General features: G+C 44.5%; 2 protein-coding genes across 3 annotated transcripts in view; both read left to right on the plus strand.

The window, feature by feature from the left end:
- Nucleotides 1-69: 69 nt before the first annotated feature.
- Nucleotides 70-21,642, plus strand: dok7b (docking protein 7b; the record flags this gene model as incomplete). The annotated part of the gene is made up of 7 exons (XM_029674647.2): nt 70-423; nt 522-567; nt 2,818-3,048; nt 4,781-4,981; nt 15,916-16,035; nt 20,351-20,455; nt 21,014-21,642. Coding segments are annotated over exons 1-7 (1,386 nt in total), but the record flags the coding sequence as incomplete, so codon positions are not given.
- The window catches only part of LOC135574320 (uncharacterized), a 28,361-nt gene continuing 25,058 nt past the window's right edge, over nt 21,626-24,928 (plus strand). For both annotated transcript variants that reach the window (XM_065025505.1, XM_065025506.1), the window contains exons 1-2: nt 21,626-21,810; nt 24,693-24,741. In XM_065025505.1, the coding sequence (XP_064881577.1) occupies nt 21,652-21,810; nt 24,693-24,741 (208 nt within the window). In that variant the 5' untranslated portion in view covers nt 21,626-21,651. The remainder of the gene's footprint in view (nt 21,811-24,692; nt 24,742-24,928) is intronic.

The raw sequence follows: 24,928 nt of genomic DNA on the forward strand, positions 1-24,928 counted from the left end.
ACCTGTCTTGAAAAATCGTAATTTGATGAAGGGGTCCCTGTAACTGTACATCATTTCTGTCTTAGTGAACCACTCCCAGATAATAACAATTTCATATTTTATTAATTGGAATTAATCTTAGAGTCAATTGCAAGCAGATTTTATTATACTTATATTTCGGTTAAATATCACCTCTTGAAAAATCACCTGCTGAAAAAATATCCAGGAAAATGTCTTAATTGGGTGTGTGCGGTTCTGTGTGTTGGTGCCAGAGGGGGGTGCACGAAACGAGTGTGCGCCCCTCACCAGTAGTCTAAAGCTATTTTGAAAGTGACCCCTCATTCGGGCACGGGACAGCGACACTGCAGCTGTTTGGAACCATGACTGAAGATGACGGATTCGGTTGTCGTGGAAGGATATGTCAAATTCAGAGATGGAAAAAAGGTGTTTACAAAACTAAATAATTAATTGAATTAGCATGTGCTTCAAAGTTATTCGGCATATTAACGCTAGCGTCTGTTTTGTACGCTTATCTCTTTCAGTGGAAGACTAGGTGGGTCGTACTCCGCAAGCCATCGCCTGTAGCAGGTACGTCGCTCATTCTGTTCGACATTTCAACGCGCGTAATACCATACACGTTGTTGGAATAACAGCGCACAGCTTTACACCGTTTGTCTTTGTTAAATGTATGTGGTAATTTAAAACCATTTCATTCGGAAGTTTACTGCCGTGGTCTATTACTACCCTAGTAAATTGATAAATAATTTATGTTTGTCATTTACTAAACATCCCAAATGAAAAGCAACTGGAAACGAAGTTTCATTACTGCATGCCATGGAATGAAATATGTTCTCATGCATAGGCCACTGTGCTGATATCAGATAGGTTTGAATTTCAGGTTGCTCATTCAGAACTTTGGCTATCCCGGTGGCCCCTGTATTAAAGTTCATGTGTTCTGGTAGGCTACTAGGCTACATTTACAGAGGCTTCTGCAGCGTGTGTTCATAACTGGTGTATAAAAACAAGAGTCGCACATCCATATGTATAAACTCCCAAGTAATTGATTGGTTAAAACGCCAACGTTTCGGGAATCACTGTGCCTTCTTCAGGGTATAACTGGTTTATAACCATGAACATCAGTCAATTAAGCTGTAAATACAATGTAGAAAATGTAGGCCTATAGTAAAATGTCTGTAATTATAAATAATTTAAACTATAGTCTTCTGATTGGAAGTGATTACCCTTACTATGTTATAATTATTGTGTTTATTTATTATATGTTCAGATAATGCACTCTAGGGAAGTGTTGACTTTTCTTCAGTGCATCTTATTGTGATTGTGGGATACCACATGAATAGCCTACTATTCTCCAATGGAAATCATTTGCACGCATTGAAGACTTGCAGGGCAGCGGGCGCCAACTGTTTTGCACCATTGACTGACATTTCATGCTTTAAAGTGGGGTAAACTCAAAAAGACATGGGCTTTCATGCTCTTCCGCACTTTGATTATGCAACCGCAGTGGAAATAGATGGAGCAGCCATATTGTGTTACACTATAGCCTCCTTCTCTTTGCCTATCTGGGCTCTGACCGTCCCTAGGTGTTTAATGGACTAGGCCGAGGTTGGATGCAACCATTCCTCGTCCCTTTGAAGTCCCTGTTATCTCAGCTGTCCACAGTCATGCGTGAGCTGTGTGTGTGTGTGTGTGTGTGTGTGTGTGTGTGTGTGTGTGTGTGTGTGTAAGTGTGTGTGTGTGTATGTGTGTGTGTGTGTGTGTGCGCGCGCTTGGCGCCAGTGTGTATGTGACAGAGATAATAAAAGGTCTTGTTTTGTCAGTTGACACTGTGATTGTACTTCGAAAGTGCCAAAGAGAGGTGCGAGGAGGCCTCCGTCACCGACTACTGTCTATCTTCACCGTGCTTGTACAGCCACAGTAAATGCCAAGCATTCAAGATATCTGTAGGCTACCCTCTGACTTTCATGCCGTGTCAAAGGGTACTGGTACTTACAGTAGGCCTGTTATCGTTTTATCACCTTGAGTGCTGATGAGACTGGACTAGAGAACAATCAGCATGTTTTAAATGGCATAGGCCTATTATGGGATTTAGCCATGTCTTACAGGAGCCAGGTGCTGTCAACAGGCTGGCTGAAAGTGCAAAAGTTGCTTATGGAGTTATTGTGTTGAGTATAGCATTCCAGGATTTTATAGTGAAGTCAGAGTCCTTTTGATCTTTTGGACCATTTATTTCAGCCAAATTTCTTCCCTAGACAGCAGGGATCCACTGAAGTCGAGTATAAGAACTGACATATTCTAATGTTACTTTACTCTCTCTTTTTTTCCCCTCCCCATCTCGTCCTCTCACATCCGAACAGTCAGTACAGTACACTACACTTCAATTTAGTACAGTGCAATATAATACAGTACAGGACGATGTGATACGATACAATACAATACACGTTTAACTTTTCTGCCTAACTGTTCAAGGAGTACCTGTTTTTTTAAAAGCTCAAATTGATTCTCACTTCACCCTATTCCCTGGAAAGTTTCTCAGTACTATGGTAACTCAATGTATAACACACTTTTCTAGTTGTATTTAAGTTCCTGTCATACCTAGCCTCAACATTCACCAACAACTAGGACTGTGAGCTAGGTTCCTGGACACAGATTAAGACTAGTCCTGGACTAAAAAGCACTTTCATTGGAGGTTTCCTTTGAACAATGCTTTTAAGTTGTCGTCTGTGTCCAGAAAACAGAACCTGTATGTTACAGACCATCAGTATTTTGTCAATTGTAAGGTTTTTGTTATGTTCTCTTTTTTTCTCCCCATTTTCCTAGACTGTTTGGTACTTCTCGTCTACAAAGACAAGTCGGATAAAGCCCAGGGCCACCGGGAGAAGGGCAGCATCACCTTGGAGGATATCTGTGGACTGGAGACAGGTCTCTCCTATGAGGGGGTAAACTACACGCTGGCTATCCTCTGCCTGGGCCAGGTTGCTGTGCTGGGCTTCGACGGCAAGGAGGCTCTGCTGGCCTGGGATATCCGCATCCGCTACAGTCTTGGTGAAGGTAGGACACTTTCTTTTCTGAAGTTGTTAACGACCAAACATCCCCTTTGGGAGCGTTAATTCATTTGGGGTTTTGTTTTTGTACTAGATTCACCTTCTTTTTTTTCTTTTTTTCTTCTTTTTTTTTTTTTAGAACCTATGAATAAATGAATAGGTGTGCAAAACCATAGGTCTTTTCCACTTTGAAGTTTTAACTTCCAAAAGGTTTTGGCCCAAAGTCTTAGGCTTTTGTGTTTCTGTGGTTGAATCAACATGGGGCCAAAACAAAGCCTGGGGCTAAGAAAGTGTTATGCCACCAGGTAGGTAGTAGATAATATGTATTACTCTGTGAGGCGCTGCGTCCAATCAGCTTGGTATAACTTGACCTGGCACATCGGTATCTGCTACAGCATAGGCAACAGGTAGTCTGATGCGTAGGTCCTTGTTGACAGTGTTCTCCAATTACATGCTCTTCTGGGTGACCCATGTGTTGTGTAATATGGATTCATGTAACATGGGCATCAAACCAAATAATGTTATAGTGAGGTGTTTTAGATGTCAGTTTCATAACTGATTTAGTGTGGAAACGAAGGTTATAACGGGTTGTGTCTGATGATATCCCTGTCAGCACCTGGAAATACCTATTCATTTACATCTGCTTCGACTTTTCGATGTTCTGGTGTTGTTTTAAATGTTTATTAATGCAATTCAGATTTTTGTAGGAATCTCAATTACTCCACAGAGTCCAACTGATTTTTGTTGTGGAACAAATGAGTGTAAAAGAGGTCACAAATCACAGAGGTAATTAATATATTGTGTGGAGTATAATTGGAATGGTCAGGCGAACATATCACAGCTGCCCTGTGCTGTGTGTGTCTGTGTGTCCAAAGTTTATGCCAATTTGTGTGTGTGTGTACAATGTGTATGCCAATGTGTGTCTGTTCCACTCCACTGTGTATGTGTTCCACTGTGTGTGTGTGTGTGTGTGTGTACTGATTGTCGTGCTCTGGTCTGAAGTGTGTCCAGGCACGTAGAAATGTCACCTGCCAGCCCATGGCTGAGGTCTGCTGTGTGCCAGCGCTTTTGTTGTGAGTTGTGTCACCCCATGAATCTCTTAAACTGAGCGTTGATGTGACGGGACTGGCCGACATTTTTTCATCATCGAAGCCATCAATCTCTCACCTAACAGAGTTTACTCACTGGTATCAGTCATGTGTTTTAATGTAGTTACTGTTTAGCATCGAGGAACTCCAACCTATACACATACTCAATCCCTGTTTCTCAAACACTTACAATTCACATGCACGCGCACGCACACACACACCACTTAAAACAAATAGATAAACAGACACACAACACATGTTCCTACTCTGGCCAGGCCTGTCTTTCCTCTTATGTTGCTCATTAACGGAAATATTGAGTCCATTACATTGTTGTTAGTGACAGGCTCTGATTGATTACGTTTGGGTTTCGGATCTGAGCTCTACTCTGTTCTTAATTCAGCTTACTGATCTCACTCTCAATGCGCTCAACTGTTTCCCCTTCTTTTTATTGTGCAATTAAATCAAAGCCATACTGGAGCAATAATGTTTGGAATGAAATAGTTTTCTCTGTCCCTCTACAGTTATTGCCTACCATTAAAGCCGAGGGAGGCATAGTCTATGATGGGATGCGTTTTTATAAAGTCAATGACCTCATTTGTTTTTATTGTCTTTTGTTTAAGTGGTTTTCAACTTCAACTCTTCTCTGTCCAGTCCATAGGTTTAGCGTTGGCATCTTACCAGGCACCAAGTTGGAGAGTGGGCCTGCAATCCTTCACTTGTGTAACAACCTACTGGTTCTGGCCAGGGACATCCCCCCTGTTATCATCGGCCAGTGGAACCTCCCGGACCTACGCAGATATGGACCTGTACCAAACGGCTTCGTCTTTGAGGGGGGAACGCGCTGCGGCTACTGTGAGTTGACTGATGTTGCTGTTGTGGTCGCGCTACGTCTATTAACCATTGTGCTGTTCTGTTGCCTAACGAAAAAAGAAGAATTGCATCGTTACTGGTGCTTTCCAGTTCGACATTTGGCTTCGGGCATGTGGATCCTTTGAACCTAAACCCAATAAGTTTAGACCTGGACTGTTTTCTAAGAACTGGCACAAACATCTATGTCTATGTGATCTGATTAAGTACCATGGAAGTAGGAAAGAGGATGCATCTGCTTGAGCGAAGTCATAAGAATACTAATCCAACACAGTACATAACAGTATGTGGCAAGAGAGAATGATCCCACCCCCCACAGTAAAATGTTGATGGAGTCAAATGGCACTCTGGCATTTTCTGTAGGTTACACTGTTATTATTTCCGATGACCTACTTTGAAAGGACAAAAGGCTAAGATGATGAGAGGATTTTAATGACTGGAAAGTGGACAGTTACAGAAGTGCATTCAAACTACACGTTTGCCTTGTTTCACACCTCATTCACATGCAGAGTATGTTGACTTGTTCTTTCAGCCTGTTGTATCACACCACAAGTTGGTCTAACTGACATGTTTCTATGATTGATCTGCTCTTTGGGACTTTTTCATTGAGAGCATGAAAGACACGTTTAGGCATTTCGGAGGATTAAATCATTACACTTCCATGGGTTTTTACTCTTAGATTCCTCTACCCTGTTGGAAGAGCTGGCATCAATCAGACAGAGAACATTAGTGTCGGAACTACGACTAGTGACTAGAGGGATGAACAGAGTTGCTGGGTGTTTCTTCATTTTTCAGACTCCAGTGTAGCTCTCCTTGGGGCCAACTCACATTAAATGTGCTCAATGGTGTTTGGCGAGACAGAAACACACAAATGTATCTTTGTGTATATGAAGTATTGTGTATTGCATCTGCTTTGGTAACAACATGAGATAAAGGACTTGGTGTCATAGGCGATTTTGTTTCACTAAGCTTGCAGGCTTTGAATAGAAATCCAATCTCAGTTAGCCTTGGTCCAGCAAGACTTAATCTGTAAATATAAAAAAGTCAATGAGAAGTCATACTTGAGAAATCAGAGAGCGCATTAAGTTGATTTCCATATCTGAAACATGGGTATGTGATTTGCGGTATGGTATTTTGCAGTTTACTTCCTGGAATAAACACAAAACCGTTAGAGGGGGAATGGACGCGTGTCAACACCTGGAGTGGACACCGACAGGCACGCAAAGTACGCCACATAGCTGAAGACATCAATATTAATACACACCATCCACTGGAAACACGAGACTCCAGTATGTGAACCGTGATTTATTTAGCTCCATTCAGTCTTCCACTAGAGGCACAACTTAATATCGTGAAGGTCACATCGGGGAGAGTTTTCCAATCCATGCGTCGTAAGAATAAGATGGGAAAAATGTGCGTGTGTTTGTGTGCACATGGGATCTACAGTGCATTCAGAAAGTATTCAGACCCTATCACTTTTTCCACATTTTGTTGCATTACAGCCTTATTCTAAAATATATGTTGTTGTTTTATACCCTCATCAATCTATACACAATACTCCATAATGACAAAAGCAACACCAGGTTTTTAGACATTTTTACAAACAAAAACAATCCCGGAAATATGACATTTACATAATTATTCAGACCCTTCACTCAGTACTTTGTTGAAGCACCTTTGACAGCGATTACAGCCTCGAGTCTCCTTGGGTATGACGCTACAAGCTTGGCACACCTGTATTTGGGGAGTTTTCCCATTCTTCTCTGCAGATCCTCTCAGGCTCTGTCAGGTTGGATGGGGAACGTCGCTGCACAGCTATTTTCAGGTCTCTCCAGAGATGTTCGATCAGGTTCAAGTCTGGGCTCTGGCTGGGCCACTCAAGGACATTCAGAGACTTGTCCCGAAGCCAGTCCTGCGTTGACTTGGCTGTGTGCTTAGGGTCGTTGTCCTGTTGGAAAGTGAATCTTCGCCTCAGTCTGAGGTCTTGAACGCTCTGGAGCAGGTTTTCATCAAGGATCTCTCTGTACTTTGCTCCGTTCATCTTTCCCTCGTTCCTGACTAGTCTCCCAGTTCCTACCGCTGAAAAGCATCACCACAGCATGATGCTGCCACCACCATGCTTCACGTAGGGATGGTGCCAGATTTCCTCCAGACGTGATGCTTGGTATTCAGGCCAAAGAATCATGTTTCTCATGTGAGAGTCTTTTAGGTGCCTTTTGGCAAACTCTAAACTGGCTGTCATGTGCCTTTTTACTGAGGATTTGCTTACGTCTGGCCTCTCTACCATGAAGGCCTGATTGGTGGAGTGCTGCAGAGATGGTTGTCCTTCTAGAAGGTTCTCCCATCTCCACAGAGGAACTCTGGAGCTCTGTCAGAGTGACCAACGGTTTCTTGGTCACCTCCCTGACCAAGGCCCTTCTCTTCCGATTTCTCAGTTTGGCCGGGCGGCCAGCTCTAGGAAGTCTTGGTGGTTCCAAACTTCTTCCATTTAAGAATGATGGAGACTGTGTTCTTGGGGACCTTCAATGCTGCAGAATTTATTTTGTACCCTTCCCCAGATCTGTGCCTCGAAACAATCTTGTCTCGGAGCTCTACAGACAATTCCTTCGCTGCTGAACTTATTTACACGCCAGTCTAAAACCCTGTCCCCGCAGCAAATGGCGGCTCCCTGGTTTGGTACTATGGTTCAGACTTTATTAGGTAGAAGTGGAGAGGTCCATCACATTAGGGTGGGGGTGGGGATGGTGTGATGTGTGCTGCTTAGCTTTGTTGAAACCTTTTCATGATGTCATTATTAAGGAAGTTAGTTATCTCACCTGTTGCTTGTTGTTGCAGCCAGAGCCTTGAGTTGTCCTCAAAGCACCACTCATTCCACTCATTAATTCAAAGCACCACTCAATGACAGATGACTTTTCACTCAAGTACGGAAATAAATCGATGCAGTAGTAGACATTGCATCTGTTGAACCCATTTATACTGTAAATGATACTCAAGTCAACTAGTATTTTGAATTGGCCATTTTATTCAGAACCAGATGATATTTGACAACAGATTACTGCAGACAGGAGATGTTGTAAACAGTGGAGGCTCTTCATTGGAGGAAAGGGAGGACCATCCCCCTCAGTGAATTTCATAAACATTTAAATAGTGAAACATTTCAAAAGTTATCCTTTTTAGATAAAACTATACTAAATATATTCACGTCACCAAATAACTGAATTTAACACACTGTTTTCAATGGAGGTCTTCAGTAGGCTCAACAGCACTCTGTAGGGTAGCACCGTGGTTTAGCCGGAGGACAGCTAGTTTCCATCCTCTTCTGGGTACATTGACTTCAATACAAAACCTAGGAGGCTCCCACCCCCTTCCAGCTAGCTAGTTGAGCCTACTCAAACACCCAGCTCAAACAGAGAGGGATGGTATGTTACCTAGCTGACAATGGTTATCCAACTCTAGAACTCTTCCAAGTCAAGGTAAGCTTTTGGCTTTATTAATTTATTGCCACCGGGGCTCGCCGGTGTCACTGCTAAACTGCTTGCTAACTGTACGCTGTACTGCATGATTGTAGCGAATTTACTAAGGCATTAGTTATAGTAGCTATGTTATTGACTTGACGTTAGCTAATATGGTGACAACTATCTAAGCTGTGTGTCCACAAGCAAAGGGAAAAGGTGTGAGGAGGAGAGCTTGTCGATCACAGGAGGTTGGTGGCATCTTAATTGGGGAGGACTGTCTCGTAGTAATGGCTGGAGCGTTATCAGTGGAATGTTATGAAATAAATCAAACACATTGTTTCTATGTGTTTGATGCAATTTCATTCGCTCTGTTCCAGACATTATTATGAAGCGTCTTCCCCTCACCAGCCTCCTGAGTCACGTATCCCCCGGTACTGCTGCTCACCAGTTCCGGAGGTCTACGTCACAGGCATTCTAGGCTTCACTGAATGGGATTCATTATCATCAACACCGGACTGTCTTGTCTGATTATACACACCTGGTTCCCATTTCCCCTGATTAGTATGTTATATATGTGCCCTCTGTTCCCTCTGTCTTACATTTACATTTAAGTCATTTAGCAGACGCTCTTATCCAGAGCGACTTACAAATTGGTGCTTTCACCTTATGACATCCAGTGGAACAGCCACTTTACAATAGTGCATCTAGGTCTTTTAAGGGGGGAGGGGGAGGGGGTGAGAAGGATTACTTTATCCTATCCTAGGTATTCCTTAAAGAGGTGGGGTTTCAGGTGTCTCCGGAAGGTGGTGATTGACTCCGCTGTCCTGGCGTCGTGAGGGAGTTTGTTCCACCATTGGGGGGCCAGAGCAGCGAACAGTTTTGACTGGGCTGAGCGGGAACTGTACTTCCTCAGTGGTAGGGAGGCGAGCAGGCCAGAGGTGGATGAACGCAGTGCCCTTGTTTGGGTGTAGGGCCTGATCAGAGCCTGGAGGTACTGAGGTGCCGTTCCCCTCACAGCTCCGTAGGCAAGCACCATGGTCTTGTAGCGGATGCGAGCTTCAACTGGAAGCCAGTGGAGAGAGCGGAGGAGCGGGGTGACGTGAGAGAACTTGGGAAGGTTGAACACCAGACGGGCTGCGGCGTTCTGGATGAGTTGTAGGGGTTTAATGGCACAGGCAGGGAGCCCAGCCAACAGCGAGTTGCAGTAATCCAGACGGGAGATGACAAGTGCCTGGATTAGGACCTGCGCCGCTTCCTGTGTGAGGCAGGGTCGTACTCTGCGGATGTTGTAGAGCATGAACCTACAGGAACGGGCCACCGCCTTGATGTTATTTGAGAACGACAGGGTGTTGTCCAGGATCACGCCAAGGTTCTTAGCGCTCTGGGACGAGGACACAATGGAGTTGTCAACCGTGATGGCGAGATCATGGAACGGGCAGTCCTTCCCCGGGAGGAAGAGCAGCTCCGTCTTGCCGAGGTTCAGCTTGAGGTGATGATCCGTCATCCACACTGATATGTCTGCCAGACATGCAGAGATGCGATTCGCCACCTGGTCGTCAGAAGGGGGAAAGGAGAAGATTAATTGTGTGTCGTCTGCATAGCAATGATAGGAGAGACCATGTGAGGTTATGACAGAGCCAAGTGACTTGGTGTATAGCGAGAATAGGAGAGGGCCTAGAACAGAGCCCTGGGGGACACCAGTGGTGAGAGCACGTGGTGAGGAGACGGATTCTCGCCACGCCACCTGGTAGGAGCGACCTGTCAGGTAGGACGCAATCCAAGCGTGGGCGCGCCGGAGATGCCCAACTCGGAGAGGGTGGAGAGGAGGATCTGATGGTTCACAGTATCGAAGGCAGCCGATAGGTCTAGAAGGATGAGAGCAGAGGAGAGAGAGTTAGCTTTAGCAGTGCGGAGCGCCTCCGTGATACAGAGAAGAGCAGTCTCAGTTGAATGACTAGTCTTGAAACCTGACTGATTTGGATCAAGAAGGTCATTCTGAGAGAGATAGCGGGAGAGCTGGCCAAGGACGGCACGTTCAAGAGTTTTGGAGAGAAAAGAAAGAAGGGATACTGGTCTGTAGTTGTTGACATCGGAGGGATCGAGTGTAGGTTTTTTCAGAAGGGGTGCAACTCTCGCTCTCTTGAAGACGGAAGGGACGTAGCCAGCGGTCAGGGATGAGTTGATGAGCGAGGTGAGGTAAGGGAGAAGGTCACCGGAAATGGTCTGGAGAAGAGAGGAGGGGATAGGGTCAAGCGGGCAGGTTGTTGGGCGGCCGGCCGTCACAAGACGCGAGATTTCATCTGAGAGAGAGGGGAGAAAGAGGTCAGAGCACAGGGTAGGGCAGTGTGAGCAGAACCAGCGGTGTCGTTTGACTTAGCAAACGAGGATCGGATGTCGTCGACCTTCTTTTCAAAATGGTTGACGAAGTCATCTGCAGAGAGGAGGAGGGGGGGAGGGGGAGGAGGATTCAAGAGGGAGGAGAAGGTGGCAAAGAGCTTCCTAGGGTTAGAGGCAGATGCTTGGAATTTAGAGTGGTAGAAAGTGGCTTTAGCAGCAGAGACAGACAGAGGAGGAAAATGTAGAGAGGAGGGAGTGAAAGGATGCCAGGTCCGCAGGGAGGCGGAGTTTTCCTCCATTTCCGCTCGGCTGCCCGGAGCCCTGTTCTGTGAGCTCGCAATGAGTCGTCGAGCCACGGAGCGGGAGGGGAGGACCGAGCCGGCCTGGAGGATAGGGGACATAGAGAGTCAAAGGATGCAGAAAGGGAGGAGAGGAGGGTTGAGGAGGCAGAATCAGGAGATAGGTTGGAGAAGGTTTGAGCAGAGGGAAGAGATGATAGGATGGAAGAGGAGAGAGTAGCGGGGGAGAGAGAGCGAAGGTTGGGACGGCGCGATACCATCCGAGTAGGGGCAGTGTGGGAAGTGTTGGATGAGAGCGAGAGGGAAAAGGATACAAGGTAGTGGTCGGAGACTTGGAGGGGAGTTGCAATGAGGTTAGTGGAGGAACAGCATCTAGTAAAGATGAGGTCGAGCGTATTGCCTGCCTTGTGAGTAGGGGGGAAGGTGAGAGGGTGAGGTCAAAAGAGGGAGAGGAGTGGAAAGAAGGAGGCAGAGAGGAATGAGTCAAAGGTAGACGTGGGGAGGTTAAAGTCGCCCAGAACTGTGAGAGGTGAGCCGTCCTCAGGAAAGGAGCTTATCAAGGCATAAAGCTCATTGATGAACTCTCCGAGGGAACCTGGAGGGCGATAAATGATAAGGATGTTAAGCTTGAAAGGGCTGGTAACTGTGACAGCATGGAATTCAAAGGAGGCGATAGACAGATGGGTAAGGGGAGAAAGAGAGAATGACCACTTGGGAGAGATGAGGATCCCGGTGCCACCACCCCGCTGACCAGAAGCTCTCGGGGTGTGCGAGAGCACGTGGGCGGACGAAGAGAGAGCAGTAGGAGTAGCGGTGTTGTCTGTGGTGATCCATGTTTCCGTCAGAGCCAAGAAGTCGAGGGACTGGAGGGAGGCATAGGCTGAGATAAACTCTGCCTTGTTGGCCGCAGATCGGCAGTTCCAGAGGCTACCGGAGACCTGAAACTCCACGTGGGTTGTGCGCGCTGGGACCACCAGATTAGGGTGGCTGCGGCCATGCGGTGTGGAGCGTTTGTATGGTCTGTGCAGAGAGGAGAGAACAGGGATAGACAGACACATAGTTGACAGGCTAGAGAAGAGGCTACGCTAATGCAGAGGAGATTGGAATGACAAGTGGACTACACGTCTCGAATGTTCAGAAAGTTAAGCTTACGTAGCAAGAATCTAATTGACTAAAATGATTAAAATGATACAGTACTGCTGAGGTAGGCTAGCTGCGTTGTTGACACTACCCTAATCAAGTCGTTCCGTTGAGTGTGAAGTTTCTACAATGCTGCTTTTCGGGGCTAGCTGGCTAGCTAGCAGTGTTGGTTACGTTACGTTGCGTTAGGAGAACGACAATAGCTGGCTAGCTAACCTAGAAAATCGCTCTAGACTACACAATTATCTTTGAAACAAAGACGGCTATGTAGCTAGCTATGTAGCTAGCTACGATCAAACAAATCACACCGTTGGGACTGTAATGAAATGAAATGAAAATATGATACTACCTGTGGAGCGAGCGGAATGCGACCGGAATGCGAAAGTTCTATTCAGTAGACGTTGGCTGGCTATTGGCTAGCTAGGAGTGTCTCCTACGTTAAGGACGACAAAATAGCTGGCTAGCTAACCTCGGTAAATTAAGATAATCACTCTAAGACTACACACTCTAACTACACAATTATCTTGGATACGAAGACAGCAAAGACAACTATGTAGCTAGCTAATACTACACTAATCAAGTCGTTCAGTTGAGTGTGATAGTTACTACAGTGCTACGGTAGCCGGTGAACGTATGCTAGCTGGCTAGCTGCTAGGCAGATAGGAGGACGACGAAATACGATAATAACGCAATTATCACTCTAAGACTCCACACTCTAAACTACACAATTATCTTGGATACGAAGACAGCAAAGACAACTATGTAGCTAGCTAACACTACACTAATCAAGTCGTTCAGTTGAGTGTGATAGTTACTACAGTGCTACGGTAGACGGTGAACGTGTTGGGCAGATAGGAGACGACGAAATACGATAATTACGCAATTATCTTTGATACAACGACGACTATGTAGCTAGCTAAGAAGAAATTGCTAAGATTAGACAAATCAGACCGTTGTACTATAATGAAATGTAATGAAAAAGTTATACAACCTGCAGACCGAAGCGAGGATGCGACCGGCTAGCTCCAACCCCAACCCACCACCCAACCACTCTTTGTCGGTTATTGTTCCTATGTCCGTTGGTGCTGTGCGTGCCTATGCGTTGGTGCAGCTGTTATGCTGCATGCTATATATATATTGTGTATTACGGGTATTGTCCCGTGGTGTTTAACGAGGTTTACCCTCACTCTTTTGTTTGGGTACAGCCCGGTGTTTTTGTATATGTGTTTGTTATGGGTGTATGAAAAACCCCTATTGTGTATTCCTACGCCTGTCTCCAAAATCATTTATACACTGTGGCGTAGATGCAAGAAGGAATTATACAACGATCTGACTGGCTGCTATGAAAGTGAAATGTGTTTGTGTGTGATCAGGGACGTATTTATTCCTCTAATTCTGTTGAAAAACATCCGTTAAACGTAAGCAAATGGAACAAAACGGAGATAAACATAACTGAATTTGTTCAATAGAAACTCTCGTTTGCAACTGCTGGACTGATTACACCCTAGATCAGCTAAACGCAGGCAAGATTGTGCAAGGCGGTATTGAATGTGTAAGTGTCTGTCACCTTCAAATTTCTCTCGATCTGTGCACCTACAGTATGTTGTAAACTTTCATTCATAGGATAGGTTGTAGCAACTTCATGATGGGTATAGGGACAATTTGAGGATCATGTAGTAGTCTAAACCTATCGATGTTACATTGAGCTGGGTGAATGGAATATGAATGACAGTCATCCAATATGCTGTAATAGAAATAAGGCGATGCTCATTAAAAAAGTATCATCCTCCCTCATCTTAAACGGCACCGACCGCCATTAGTTGTAACATATGTCTTGAGTCCCCCTCAGTGTAAACATCTGAGTGGTTTTAGCTGCTAACCTCTGACCCCTTCTTAGGGTCGGTGGCATCTAAAACATGCGACAGGGGGTAGTTCTGTGGTGGGTGGTCTCACGACGACCAGGTGACAGAAAGACCCTCTTGGTGACACCCCCTGGTGTGTCTTGGGCTTGGGAATGGCAAGAGGGCAGGAGAGTTCCTGACCCATTAACCCTCACACCCTTGTACCCTTGTACCCTTTACCACCTTTATACTTTTCATTTGACATTTTGAGTAACCGGAGCTGTATATCAGAGATTTAGAATTTTGACCGTTCATTCGTGTTGTGTGAGGCTTTATTTAGCCTAGGTTATTTAGCATACAGATGTAGGATCTGAATTTGATCACAGCAGGAAATGCACATTTGTCATGTATTTAAGGTTTGAAAAGGCTTCTAAAGACTTTGATTTACCTACAAAAAATGGCTATTAATTATAATCCACATACTACACTGAACAAAAATATAAACACAACATGTAAAGAGTTGGTTACATTGTTCATGACCTAAAATGAAAGATCCCAGAAATGTTCCATTCACACAAAAAGCTTATTTCTCTCAAATGTTGTCGACAAAATCCCTGTTAGTGAGCATTTCTCCTTTGCCAAGATAATCCATCCACCTGACAGGTAAGCCATATCAAGAATCTGATTAAATAGCATGGTCATCACACAAGTGTACCTTGTGCCGGGTACAATAAAAGGTTACTCTAAAATGTGCAGTTTTGTCACACAACACATTGTGTGACAAAGACGCAGGGAGTCATGAAGCAGGTGCAGTCGGTGAGTTTAATACGAACAAACAAAGTGAATACACGAACTAGTAGTAGTGTCTGAACATGAACACAATTTAATTTAAGCAATGTCATTTTGAATGCATAGAGATCCTATGACGAGATCCTGAAGCCCATTGTCTTGCCATTCATCCAGTGCCATGACCTCATATTTCAGCATAATAATGCACGGCCCCATGTCGCAAGGATCTGTACACAATTGCTGGAAGCTGAAAATGTCCCATTTCTTCCATGGCCTGCATACTTCCCAGACATGCCACCCATTGAGCATGTTTAGGATGCTCTGGATCGACGATGACGACAGCATGTTCCAGTTCCTGCCAAAATCCAGCAACTTCGCATAGCCTTTGAAGAGTAGTGTGACAACAGGTCACAATCAACAGCCTGATCAACTCTATGCAAAAGAGATGTGTCACGCTGCATGAGGCAGATGGTGGTTACCAGATACTGACTGGTTTTCTGATCACTGGCCTTACCTTGTTTTTTTAAGTATCTGTGACCAACAGATGCTCATCTCTATTCCCAGTCATGTGAAATCCATAGATTAGGGCCTAATGAATTTATTTCAATTGACTGATTTCCCTGTATGAACTGTAACTCAGTAAAATCTTTGGAATTGTTGCATGAATATTTTCCTGCTGCAGCAAACTGGCTCAAATTAAGATCATATACGTATCTGTATTCTGGAATGTAGTGGGTTAACATCATTTAATTAACCTCAGCATTTTTTTTTTATATCTAAAGAAGTTCAATGCTGCTCTTATTTCAGTATCAGGCTAAGTTGAAATGGATGTCAATTACCAGATGGATGACAATCCAAGGTGATGTCCATTCAGTCTGCAAACAAAATGAGTGGGTGCTAGCTATTAGTGCGCTTGTGTGCCAACTGGCCAGTACAAAGATGTATCTCTGTACACTACTTCCATCCAGTTATAATTGACCCAGAGGGGTGTGGTAAAACATTCTATCTAAAGAGCGAAATGTGACATTAAGCCGGCGGACTATGTGTGTTTCCTACAGGGGCTGGCGTCTTCTTCCTATCGTCCATGGAGGGAGAGCAGATCAGCTTTCTGTTCGACTGCATCGTCAGGGGCATCTCCCCCACCAGAGGCCCTTTTGGACTGAGGCCAATCCTGCCTGGTCAGTACCAAAGGTGTTTACTGCTGGCTATACGGCTTGCCCAAACAAGTACATACAGACCAGGGTGGTGAATTTATAGTACATGACATATGGGAGTTAGGAGTATTTTTATCAAATTTCTGGGCATTTTAAATGGAGAATATGGATGAAATGTAGCCTTAATGTATCCTTGTGGTCATTCTGAGGTAAGTTATGTAGGGGATATTATCCATTGCCCTTTCGCCTTCGGACTTGGCAAACGCTTTAATCGAACACTTGCTGTCTTAATTCAAACAAGCGTTCTTCAAGAGATACTTTGTGTGGGATTTATCCTCACTATAATAGTGGCCCACCATGTGCTTTCTGGAATGCAGCCACTTCCAGAGGTTGTTACTCTGAGACCTATGGATTCCATCCAATGTACTTTGATCCAACAGCATTATGACTGACAGCTGTTATATACATAATTGGATTAGCTGGGTATAGACTATAATATTAGTGAATATAATCTGATAACCACTGGACTAACTGTACCGCAAGCAGCGTATACAACGGGGCCACCTTATACATATGTAATAGGATAACCACTGTAATAACTGTAATTATAGCAGCAAATTCAATCCAGTCACCTCTGTATAGTCTGTCGCGCCGTGAGAGAGGTACAGTAGGGGTTAGGGTGGGCACTGCAGCTGTGGCTTGTCCCACTGGGTGTTCCTGGTTTCACACATCCTCTCGCCCAATCAGGCATTGAGCTCATCTCCTATTATTGTTGTCTGTAGTAGAATAAATAGCAGGGGACGATGTCAGAGGGAGAGCGGGAGGTCAAAGTCACAGTTCACACAAGCAGAGCACACCAAACCCTTCTAATCACTCTGGGCATGTGTGTAACCTCATCCCCAGGATTCCTGTGTCACTGCGCCCCCAACCCCACCACCAAAAGCACACACTCTGTGCCTCTCTCTTTGTCTCTTTCACATTTTCCCCTTGCTTTGTCCCCCTCCCATTTCTTTCTCTCTCTCTCTCTCTCTCTCTCTCTCTCTCTCTCTCTCTCTCTCTCTCCCTGTGTGTGTGTTTCTAATATCCCTACTCTCCTGTAAACACCACTGTCCCTTCTCATGCAAAGGGAACAGGGTTGTTGACAAGAAGCTGAAGCAGATGTCAGCTGTTACATCTAGTTGATTGCAGTCCTTTCGGGAACTGATAGATATGCCGGTATCACATAAATGGCAATCCTTTTGAAATTCTCAAGGTAGTCTTTTGCCATTTGTATGTCATTTTGCACTCTACTTGCACAATCAAAATGACAATGACCCTTGGCAACATATTGGTTGACCAGGAAATCAATGTAACTTAGCAATAACAGCTGACCTTGGGTTGGGACTAAGGTAACTTACATTAGATCCTCAGCGCGGTACTAATGATCCATAGCCACACCATCTCCATTACGCGTGCCACAGGGGCCACGTGGCAAGCAGTGCTATTAATAAACACATGCAGTGTTGCACAAACAGCAAGGTGTACCCCTGTGTGACCCTGTTCTGTATTACCTCACTAAAGGCCTGGCGTTTTCACCCTCACAGATAGAGGGCGTCGTGACAGGATAACGATAGCACGATAGCACTCAGTACTGGGTCATGTTCAGTAAGGCACACCGTAGCAAAAGGATTTGCATAGGAACACAAACATCTGTATTCTTATTGGATACGTTCAGGTATTACCTTTCGGTTTGACTTCGTTTAAGGTCCGTTTTCTTCCTACCCCCCCCCCCCCCCACACACACACAAAAAGCCCAAACAAGCTAATTGAAGTAATATCTGGGAATATTCTGGTCAGTCTCAGTGAATTTAAAACAGTTAGGAGGGGAGACTGAAAACTGGATTGAGTGAAGTAGAAGCAGAGTGAAGTAGCAGCAAATATGTTAAATGAGTAACTAATGAGCATGGAGAACCTCAAGTTTGAAAAGAATCACTTTACATGTTTTCAGTTTAATCACCTTATATATATTTTCAGTCTAATACGGATGTTTACTTACTTCCGTAACTCTTCCTCAGAAGCATGCTGTTTTAACTGTCCTCTCGACCGAAAGGATTTGATTGGTTGACGATGACATTGGCCTACATCTCACCTTAAGCTGCGCAGAATATCAGATCTCAACAACGATTGGAGAAGTGTTTAACATCTCCGGTACCACATCCTTATGATATACACTGCTCAAAAAAATAAAGGGAACACTTAAACAACACAATGTAACTCCAAGTCAATCACACTTCTGTGAAATCAAACTGTCCACTTAGGAAGCAACACCGATTGACAATAAATTTCACATGCTGTTGTGCAAATGGAATCGACAACAGGTGGAAATTCTAGGCAATTAGCAAGACACCCCCAATAAAGGAGTAGTTCTGCAGGTGGTGACCACAGGCCACTTCTCAGTTCCTATGATTCCTGGCTGATGTTTTGGTCACTTTTGAATGCTGGCGGTGCTTTCACTCTAGTGGTAGCATGAGACGGAGTCTACAACCCACACAAGTGGCTCAGGTAGTGCAGCTCATCCAGAAGGGCACATCAATGCGAGCTGTGGCAAGAAGGTTTGCTGTGTCTGTCAGCGTAGTGTCCAGAGCATGGAGACGATACCAGGAGACAGGCCAGTACATCAGGAGACGTGGAGGAGGCCGTAGGAGGGCAACAACCCAGCAGCAGGACCGCTACCTTCTTCTTTGTGCAAGCAGGAGCAGGAGGAGCACTGCCAGAGCCCTGCAAAATGACCTCCAGCAGGCCACAAATGTGCATGTGTCTGCTCAAACGGTCAGAAACAGACTCCATGAGGGTGGTATGAGGCCCTGACGTCCACAGGTGGGGGTTGTGCTTATAGCCCAACACCGTGCAGGACGTTTGGCATTTGCCAGAGAACACCAAGATTGGCAAATTCGCCACTGGCGCCCTGTGCTCTTCACAGATGAAAGCAGGTTTACACTGAGCACATGTGACAGACGTGACAGAGTCTGGAGACGCCGTGGAGAACGTTCTGCTGCCTGCAACATCCTCCAGCGTGACCGGTTTTGCGGTGGGTCAGTTATGGTGTGGGGTGGCATTTCTTTGGGGGGCCACACAGCCCTCCATGTGCTCGCCAGAGGTAGCCTGACTGCCATTAGGTACCGAGATGAGATCCTCAGACCCCTTGTGAGATCATATGCTGGTGCGGTTGGCCCTGGGTTCCTCCCAATGCAAGACAATGCTAGACCTCATGTGGCTGGAGTGTGTCAGCAGTTCCTGCAAGAGGAAGGCATTGATGCAATGGACTGGCCCGCCCGTTCCCCAGACCTGAATCCAATTGAGCACATCTGGGACATCATGTCTCGCTCCATCCACCAACGCCACATTGCACCACAGACTGTCCAGGAGTTGGCGGATGCTTTAGTCGAGGTCTGGGAGGATTGTGCTTATTTTGGACAGATTTGGGGGAGTGAAACCTCTCTCTTTGCCTCTTCCTCTCTTTTGCAAAAGAGATGTTAGAATGCCTGACTGAAATATGGAACAAATAAAAAAAAAAATTGAAAGGTGTTAGAACTGTTATGATAAAATGCGATACATGATTGTTTGGTTGTGGGACACGGGACGAAGCGTTAAAATGCGGGACTCTACCACACATTCCGGGACATGTAATCACCCTAATCACAGCGGCCCCTCAATGATTCATTGGCACACTGTTGATTTATGTGCACATCTTTCCCAGTGTCACCTCATGCACCTAATGCAGCAGGCAGAAAATGAACGCCTGAGCAGCGCTTCTTTCTTTCTAGTCCTGTCAGGGGATGTTCTCTTCTGCACTGTTGAACCAATCCAGTAAATGTGGAGGAGGAGTTAAGATAGAGTGTTGCCTTGTTTAACGTCCAAAAGGGGAAGTCACGTCACAGGCTCTCTTTCCATTTCCCCTGAAAACCGGATGCATCCGAGCCTCAATACGAGACACTCTGCGTCACTCTTTTGATCCCATGTCACTGTGACATCAGAAAGGCACCCAAGGTTAACCTCTCCTCACAGATAATGATGTATACTATTATCAGTAGGCCTCCTATCGAGATTTACGACTATTAATCAACAGACATAAAACAGAATTTTGTCCTTTCCACTGAATTGTCTCACAAGGGCCTGCATAAATGGATATATTCTTTTAGAATACTGTAGTAAATGACCAAAGAGCAGTAGAATATTGTTTATTGGAATGACTTTATCATTGCTATGGTGTGTTATTGATACTATGTATTGTTGTTGACTGTTGACTGCTATTCAAATAAAGGTAAAGTAATATGAATACCGTTGTGTTTCACGCCGACAGACCCCAACGCCGCCGCCAACCAGGCCTACTCTGAGGAGAGGGTAAACCATGAGGCCCAGGAGCTGGAGAAACGCCTTAGCATGCTGTCTCACCAGAGCAGCACAGGTGCGTTACCTCACCGTTCAGTCTATTCCAGCCATTAGAATGAACCTGTCCTTCAATGCAAAACCATCACAGTCATTGCGCTGTCCTGAAAGTACTCTATCTTGAAAACTTGACTGCTGACATGCACCCTTTTTGGAGGGATTGTATTAACAATGGGCTAATGAACATACTACTACAATATAGTTTATGAGTGAAAAAAAGGGACACCAGCATCCACTGCTCACCATTCATCTTCCTTCAACAATTTATGGAACATGTATTAGAGTTAGTATTCTCCATGACTAATCCATGGGATATGATACATTGCCCAGTAATGGTGCTTGTTGCGTTATCGTAACTTTCTAAAAGCAAGTTTCTATAGCGTCATGTATAAATGTGTCTTATGTTGTTGATTTATTGTGAGTATTGTGACTGTGTCTACCAGTCAGACAAGTGAGGAGACCTATTTTGGATAATCTGATGTTATGCTTTATTGATGTGCTTGTGTAGATAAGGTGTATAAGTAATAGTTTTGTTTTTGTAGAATAAATAATCTGTTTTCTTATGTGGTTTTGGAAGCCTCCTCCACGTATGGTCTGTCTGTGGCGGGCGACGACCGCAGCATATCAGGCTCCTCTGACACCTCCGACACCAGCCAATCAGACTCCAGCATCGGCAGCCGGCTGGCCATTTGGACTGAGCCCGTCACAACAAGCTCCGCCCCCACAGAGACCATCATTGGCCAGTCTGGGCCCAAGGTGGCCTTACAGGCCGATGATAAACTGTCCGTCATCCAGGTGGGTGGAGCTCGTGCAGTAGCCAAGCCCCCTCGGTCCCGGCAACTGCAGGAGATTGGTCGACAGAGCTCATCCGACAGCGGCATCGCCACAGGAAGCCACTCCTCCTACTCTGGGAGTTTCTCCTCCTATGCAGGTAGCCTGGACATTGGTTCTGGGGGGGATGACTTTGGCTCCCTGCTCAGCCTGCCCCCTCACCTGGACCTGGCCCCCTGTACCTGCCCCCCAGCCCCAGGACAGGAGTACCAGGTACCCACGTCACTGAGATACCTCTACGACACCCCCCGGAATCTACTGCAGGGGGGAACAGGAGGGGCCAGGGGGCATCAGACCTCCATAACATCTAAGGACCAGGCGGGTAGTTCACCCCATGTAATCACATCCTCTCGGGGTCGCTCGGACACTGTTGCCAGGCGCTCGATGGCTGATCTCTTACAGGGCCACTCAGAGGAGAGTAAGAGCGGGGTGGCGCCCTCTAGTGACAGTCAACATCCAGACTCCTATCAGATATGCAGCAGTTCCCAAGCCACTGCCTCCAAAACCCTCCTAACCATCTGCGCCACCTGTGGAGGATTCAAGGTACAGACAGCTGGGGTTATTGTATTTCCTTAATTCCTTCCAAGCTAGCACATAACATTCTGAGAACCATATGTTTCTTAGAGCTTGGTGAGAGGTTGGTTGTCCTATTGTTATTTTGCATACAAACTTGTACAGTACTTTAGCATAACGTTTTCTTCAGGATTCCTTATGGTTCTATTTAAATTAATGTTCCCAGAACATTAAGAAAACATACCAATAGAACATTTGTAACATTCAAAAATTATTATTATTATAAAAACATATACATTCCGTTCTCAGCGTCAACAAAACTCTCTCTATCCTCTGTCTCGTTAAGTGTGTTCAGCTGTGTTGGCTGCACCCACTAATTGGCCACACCTGATCATAATGAGTGCTTGTTTTCTTTGAAATGTGGTCAGTTTGAATAGACTAAAATGAACAGCTTTGTATGAGTAATAAACATGGCATGCTAGCTCCATCCTGGTGGGGCAGTGGATTATTGCCATAGATAGAGAACAGAAGATCATAGGTTAGAGTCTCACTGACCCCCATGCCACAATAAAAATAAATGTGTTTGAATGAATAAACACATTTATTTCCATATGTTCTGTGCATGCAGTTCAAAACAGTTAAGCTAGCAGTCTTATTAAAATATTTTCTCATAATGTCATTTAATTACATTCAAATAACTTATAATTTATATTCCCAGAATCTTAATAAAACCTCTCAGGAAAACTTTCAGGGAATCATAGTAAAACCTTCTCAGAATCTCCCTGCAACCACAAAATTAACGGTCCCAGAAAAGGCGACAGTTTTACTTCTGTTCTCAGGACAATAAAATAACTTTCCGTTTTACTGGTCAGAAATCGTACAGCTTTGTTCCCAGAACCAACGAGAAAACAAAAATGTACGTTCCCACAACTTCCAAGGAACCAAATGTGCTAGCTTGGTTGTGTGTCCTCTGTCCTGACTTTCTTCTCAAAACTTATTGGAGTGGAGGAACTTTTGATCCTCTCCAATGCGTTTTGTGAAGGAGGCGCGAGGAGAGTAGACACGATGAATTAAGGAAATACAATTGAGATGCTGCCCTGGTTACTTTTATTACTCTATGGTTGAAAAGTGTACCCTTTGTTTATTTTCATCCAATTTACTGTATTCCACTGGTTCATCTCACATCATGAGATGAACATCATCAAATTGATACAGTTTGGGCCAAAATGTTACATTTCTTCAGAATTGCTTTGTTTGTCTCATGAGTACCAACTACCAAAGTACAAAAATACTGTCAGCAGCTTTCGATTAGACTTCATCATTCAGATTCACAAACAAAGCAGTCTTTGACAGAAGAATTTATGGCAATTGCTTCCTTTTTTGGTTTGTATCTGAATTTTTGCATTAAAAAACATAGCTCCCTCCCACTCTCATATACTGTAGCATGTCCATCCAACTCCAACTCAGTCTTTTCTGTAACTCTGCTCCTCTTGTATAACAAGTCTTTATAACAGCTTGTATGACTGCGAGTAAGGCTTAGTCATCTTGGTATCACCTGTTGCCGGCTATAGCTGTCAATATGGCCTTTACTGTGAAATCTCACAGCAATTGGTGTTGGAACATTAACATTCTTGCTGCCTGTCTGTCTGGTAAGGTGTGCACTCTACTAGCCATTTGAGGTTCTAGCTGTCCTTTCACTCAAAAAGGTCTGGACATGCTTCTCTGTGCGTAGATGTTGTTCTTATAGTCTCTCAAACACTCCCATCTCTGTAAGAAGTGTCTTCATAAGAGCCTCTGTGTCACCATAATTACGGCTCTTCTAATTGGGCCTCCATTTTGGGATTGTAATATCAGTCTGGGTTGTCTTGGGCTTTTCCAACGGATACTCTTCTTCTCTCTCTTTGAGGTCATCCAAGTGCAAGAAATGGATTTGAACTTCTTCTCGTTGCAAACTTTTTCTTCCCCCGTCTTTGCTTGTTATGGAAACTAGAAAGGATAGCCCTTCCGTTTGATCTTTGAAGATGAATCTCGTTTACAAGTGATTTACAACATAAAGCCTCCTACTCATATACTTTGAAAGAGGACATATTCATACAGAGTATGACATGTGATTAGATCCCAATTTATTCATAAAAAATTCTCTGTGGAATAAAATAACTGATTATAGTCATTGATCTTTTTTTTTGTCATCCAAAATATACCTCTTTTATTAAGCATTGCTTTTGATTATATTAAAAAGACATCCAAATCAATGAATAACAAAGTGCTTTTCTTTTGTCAAAGTGGGTCTCTTTTACTCTCTGATGAAACAACTTCAATTGATGTTTATGTTTTTTTACTACCCCGTATATGAGTGACTTTCTATTGATTGTTTAAACTTAGAGCCCCATCTGCTGGTGGTGCATTTAGACATTAATCATCCAAAACTGGTTGGAGAGACACATTTATCAAGGTTAATTTCTGATGATCTTTGTAGAAAACAAAAATGTAATTTCTGTTGTTTCCTCTGACTTTTCTTAAGTCTAGCTTTCAGTCTCTTTGAAGGATATTTCCCGAGAGTGATGTAAAGCTCCAGCCTTACAGTGCAACAACTCCTCTGTTAGTTGCCTAGCACCAGTCCTATGGGATAAAGCATTGTGTGGGTGGACATCTATCAACACAGTTGTAATACTCAACCTCAGTTATCAGCTAGGAAAACAAAGACCCTTAAGGGCCCATGGGTTCCAATAACTCATTGTAACTCTATGTGAACAAGCCATAGCAGCTCTCTTGTTTTTACCAATACACAATGCCCTAGTAGTATTCATTGAAAGAGTCTGGGGCACAAAAAATAATATTGTGAAAGGAACTGTACCTGCTGACACTGGTTCATCTAGTTATTGAAGATGTTCTCTTTCCTCATCTTCTCACAGGGGACTCCACTCTCCTACACTGGGGGCTCAGCAATGCCAGCCGTACCAGGTAAGTCAGCTCCACTAGGTGTGTGTGCGCACCCGATGCAATGATTTCCCTTCAATATCCCTGTCCAAGCATGAATAGATTTTTTAGACCTGTGTTTACTTTGCAGCGTGTTTAGATAAGTCGTTTGTTCTTATGAATGAATCCAATGAATTATTAAACCGATGTGCAGATTTCCTAACCTGTATAA

Source organism: Oncorhynchus nerka, linkage group LG12 (assembly GCF_034236695.1).
Source record: "Oncorhynchus nerka isolate Pitt River linkage group LG12, Oner_Uvic_2.0, whole genome shotgun sequence".
NCBI lineage: Eukaryota > Metazoa > Chordata > Actinopteri > Salmoniformes > Salmonidae > Oncorhynchus > Oncorhynchus nerka.